General features: G+C 61.7%; 1 protein-coding gene across 1 annotated transcript in view; it reads right to left on the bottom strand.

Annotated features, from left to right (window-relative positions):
- The window catches only part of LOC104516463 (transmembrane protease serine 13-like), a gene marked incomplete at its 5' end in the record, with an annotated part of 4,140 nt that extends 1,286 nt beyond the window's left edge, over positions 1 to 2,854 (bottom strand). Inside the window, 9 exon segments of the mRNA XM_010160793.1 lie at positions 37 to 209; positions 327 to 486; positions 755 to 798; positions 887 to 979; positions 1,259 to 1,388; positions 1,464 to 1,586; positions 2,306 to 2,407; positions 2,679 to 2,707; positions 2,709 to 2,854. Of these exon segments, the coding sequence (XP_010159095.1) occupies positions 37 to 209; positions 327 to 486; positions 755 to 798; positions 887 to 979; positions 1,259 to 1,388; positions 1,464 to 1,586; positions 2,306 to 2,407; positions 2,679 to 2,707; positions 2,709 to 2,854 (1,000 nt within the window).
- Positions 2,855 to 3,781: the final 927 nt, after the last annotated feature.

The following is a 3,781-nucleotide window of genomic DNA, read 5'->3' on the forward strand; positions in this document are numbered from 1 at the left end:
CAAACCCAAGGCTGGGGACAAGCTGAGAGGCTTCACCTGAGAGGGTCAGCGGCCTGGAGAGCTTCATGAGAGCGATGTCGTAGTCGTCGTGATCATCGCTGTAGTTGGAGTTGATGATGACCTGGGAGACTGGGATGCCCTCCATGCGCTGCTTCAGGTCCGAGACCCCACCGTACACCTTCCAGTCATCGAGGATCTTCATGCTGTTCCTGGGCAGGAAAAGGTGGGGGCAGCAAGGGGTGAGTCCCACCCAGGGCACGGGGCTGGGCTGAGTGCTGGCAGGAGGGCTGCCAGCAGCGCCCCCCGGGCTGGGCAGCAGCACTCACATGAAGAAGCAGTGGGCTGCCGTGAGGACCCACTGCGCGTCAATGATGGTGCCGCCGCAGATGTGGATGGGCCCGTACTGCACGCTGACCTGCCAGGGCCACTTGTTCACGGAGGTTTCCTGTCCTCCGATGATCCGGCCAGAAATCCTCTGCCCGCAGGCTGAGGGGAGGGGGAGAGCAGGGCTGAGAGAGGGTCTCAGAGAGGAGGTGAGCTCGGAGGAGGATGCCCACCACACATCCCCACCTCCCAGACACCAGTAGTACTCGGTACGGTCTCCGGGGCCAGTGGAGAACGCGGGAACCCAATCGTCATATTTATATCATCCAGAAAATGCCCAGTTTGCCCAACCCTGTGCAAGGACAGGGAGAAACACTCCCACACATGCTTTTCACCCTCAGCCATGCACCCTGCCAGCCGGCCCCCTTACTTGTGCATCGTAGGGAGACGTACTTTCCCGTGAGACACAGCGAGCTGCAGGAGAGAAGGGGGAGAGGGCCCTCAGCCCCAGCCCCGCGGCACCAGGGCAGGGGTAGGGCCAGGAGGCGATGCTGCCTGGTACCTGTTGAGGCTCTGCTGGATGGTGTCTCGCTCGTTTGTCACGGTGAGGCTCTTGCCAGAGATGCGCAGGGGGATGTATTCGGTCTGCGACGCGCTGGGAGGGGAGAGGAGAGAGGTGGTGAGGGTCCCTCCTCGCTGGGCACTGACCACCCAGTCCCTCCCTTCTCAAAGAGGCTGCACACTAAACCTGAGGGGGATGGACTGAAATGCCCAGAGCGGTGCTGGACACGCAGCCTCCCAGCAGAAAAGCACGATGCTGGGGGAAAGAGCACAGCAGACCATGCACCCAGCCAGGGCAGGAAGGCCAGAGCAACGCCTGGAGGCTGGCGAGACCCCAGCACCCACCCACGACAACCCATCCCTGGGGAATTACTTCTGAAATCCCAGCTGCTGGCAGGTCTTTCTGGAGAAGGACTCATCCCAGGCGCTGCTGCACACCGGCAGCCACTGGCTCTCCGTGCTGGAGTAGACGTGGAGCAAGGATTCGTCGGATGCGAAGCGCACTGTGGGGATGGAGCAGGTGGGTCAGTGGTACCCAGCTCCCCCTGCATCCAGCCCCCCAGCTCCTGGTGCCTCACCGCAGCCCAGCTCATCGCTCCTCTGGGAGCAGTCGACGACGCCATCGCAGCGCACGGGGCTATCCTTGCAGCTCTCTGCAGGCTCCTTGTACACGATGCCGGTCTGAGACCGCCAGAACATAACTGGAAGCGAGCACACACCCTGGTGAGGCTGGGGCTGGCGGCAGGGGCTCGCCCTGGGCACGGGTGACCCTCCTGGGCTGGGGTCCAGAGGTCTGCCACGCTCAGGATCACTCCCAAACACCAGGCGTGAGCTTGAGGGCAGGTTGCCATCTCGGCCAAGGCTGAGGAGCTGCAGGATGCGGTGCTGAAGCACTGGCCAGCCCGGAGCATCCCCCTGTGCCAGCCCAGCAGCATGCAGCTCAGCTGCCCCAAGCCTCTCTTGCTTGGCCTGTTTCTGGCTTGCCTCTCCGGGCAGATGCATTCGGGTCGCCGAATGGTTCGAGCCCAGCAGCTGGAGAACGCCAGCTCCACGTTACCCGGGCTGAAGCGATGCCCCCAGTTTGTGCCTGTTCCATCTACAGACAGTCCTGCTGGTAACCCCACAGCTCAGGGAGGGCAAATGTGAGTGCTGCCAGGGGTGCCTGCCACCCACCCAAGCAAGCCCTGGTGAAGGAAAGCACAGTGCAGCCCCCCCTCCACACTCCCTGAGAGCCAAGCAGCAGCTCCTTTTCCCAGCGATCCCGCTCCTGCATGTCCACCAGATGTCAGGAACACTCAGGAAATGGGAAGAGCACATCCCTGCCTGCTCGCCTCCCGGGCGCCGTTTTCCCGGGCGCCTCCAGCCCCTCTGAGGTGTCCCCCAGGGACCCCCGAGCCGCCCTGGCTGGGACCCCACTCACACAGCAGGATGAGGGCGATGAGCAGCACGATGAGGACGGAGATGCAGAAGATGAGCGCAAGCCGCCGCTGGCTCATGCAGGGAGCTCTGAACATGGAGGATCCTGGCAGCAGAGCGGAGGGAGGGTCAGGGGCCCCTGTCCTGCTGCCCACTGGCTCCCCATGCACCTGGCTCCCCAGAGGACCCGCAAGATGTGGGAGAGCAAGGCCATGCACACCCCACACCGTCCCGTGGCATCCCCCCATTATTCCGTGGCCAATGTCCCTCACCCGGCACCCTGAGGCTTGTGCCAGCAGCAGGCACAGGCACCCCTTCCCTGCATCCCCACCCCAGGTGGGACGGGGGCCAGGGCGGCCAGAGACCACCCTCGGCACCATCCTTACGTGTGCTCTCACAGGTGGTGCCGGCGGGCGGGGGCGGAGTCCGGGCTGTAGGGCTTGAAGCTGATGCCGAGGACGCTTTCTCGAGGCTGGGGAGGTCGGATGCTGAAGATGCTGCTGACTGTGGAGGCATGGAGGCTGGGAGGGACACTGCTGGGTGATGCCGTGGTCTGCGAGCACAGGAGACCGTCATGGACAGTGACCGTTACCCAACAGTCCCTGCAGACCCATCCCACCACCCAGGCAGCCGTGATGGCAAAGGTGACATGGAGTGGAGCCCCCCAGCATGGTGCCAACTCCCCCCAGCACGACCAGCCGGCTATTCCTCCGCAGCACCACGTGGAGGGTTACCTCTGCGGTGCCCCTTTCTGCCCCTCAAAGCCTGAGCCGTACCCCATCTGGGACAGCCGAAAACTCCTTTGTCGCAGAACTTTTCCCCTTTAGGTTCTTGCTGGCCAAATTTCCCAAAGTGATCGCTTTGATCAGAGCAATCAGCTGGGTATTTGGCAGTGGGTATGTCACGCTGTGGCCCAGTTCCACGAGGTTAGTGCCCCAATTTATGCATCTATCCTTAATTAGCCATTTGAAAAATACAGTGCAATTTCCAGCTGTCATTTAGTAATACTTAATAATCAGTGTTTTCCAAGCCCTGAAACGTCCTGCACCCTGGAATGCTGTTCTGCAGTTGTGTCACTCCTGATCCAAGAATTTGCAAAAGAATAGGTATTTGTTTCCTTTTCTCAGGAAACGCTCCTCCAAGCGCTCCATCAGCTTCCATCAGCTGCGGAAGTGAGGGCGCCTCATTTTCCTTCGGAGAAGACCTGTGCACAAAGCCCACCACAAACGCTGTTTCCTCTGTCACTTGCAAAAGCTCAGATACATCTTTGGCGATAAGAAACGACCGTGTGTCTTAGAGAAACTGCGAGGGCATTGCCAGCCGGCACACGGCGGTGACAGCCCGGCCTGGGCTTTGCTCTGAGCCGGTGCTCCCCACGCTGCCTCGCTCCTCCTGCCCGCTGTCTCCCGGCACCGCTCCGGCACACCCCCGACCCGCTCAAGGGGAGCTGGTCAAACTGCTGCCAGTCACGTCGGGACTA

This window comes from Eurypyga helias, unplaced genomic scaffold (assembly GCF_000690775.1).
Source record: "Eurypyga helias isolate BGI_N326 unplaced genomic scaffold, ASM69077v1 scaffold26111, whole genome shotgun sequence".
NCBI lineage: Eukaryota > Metazoa > Chordata > Aves > Eurypygiformes > Eurypygidae > Eurypyga > Eurypyga helias.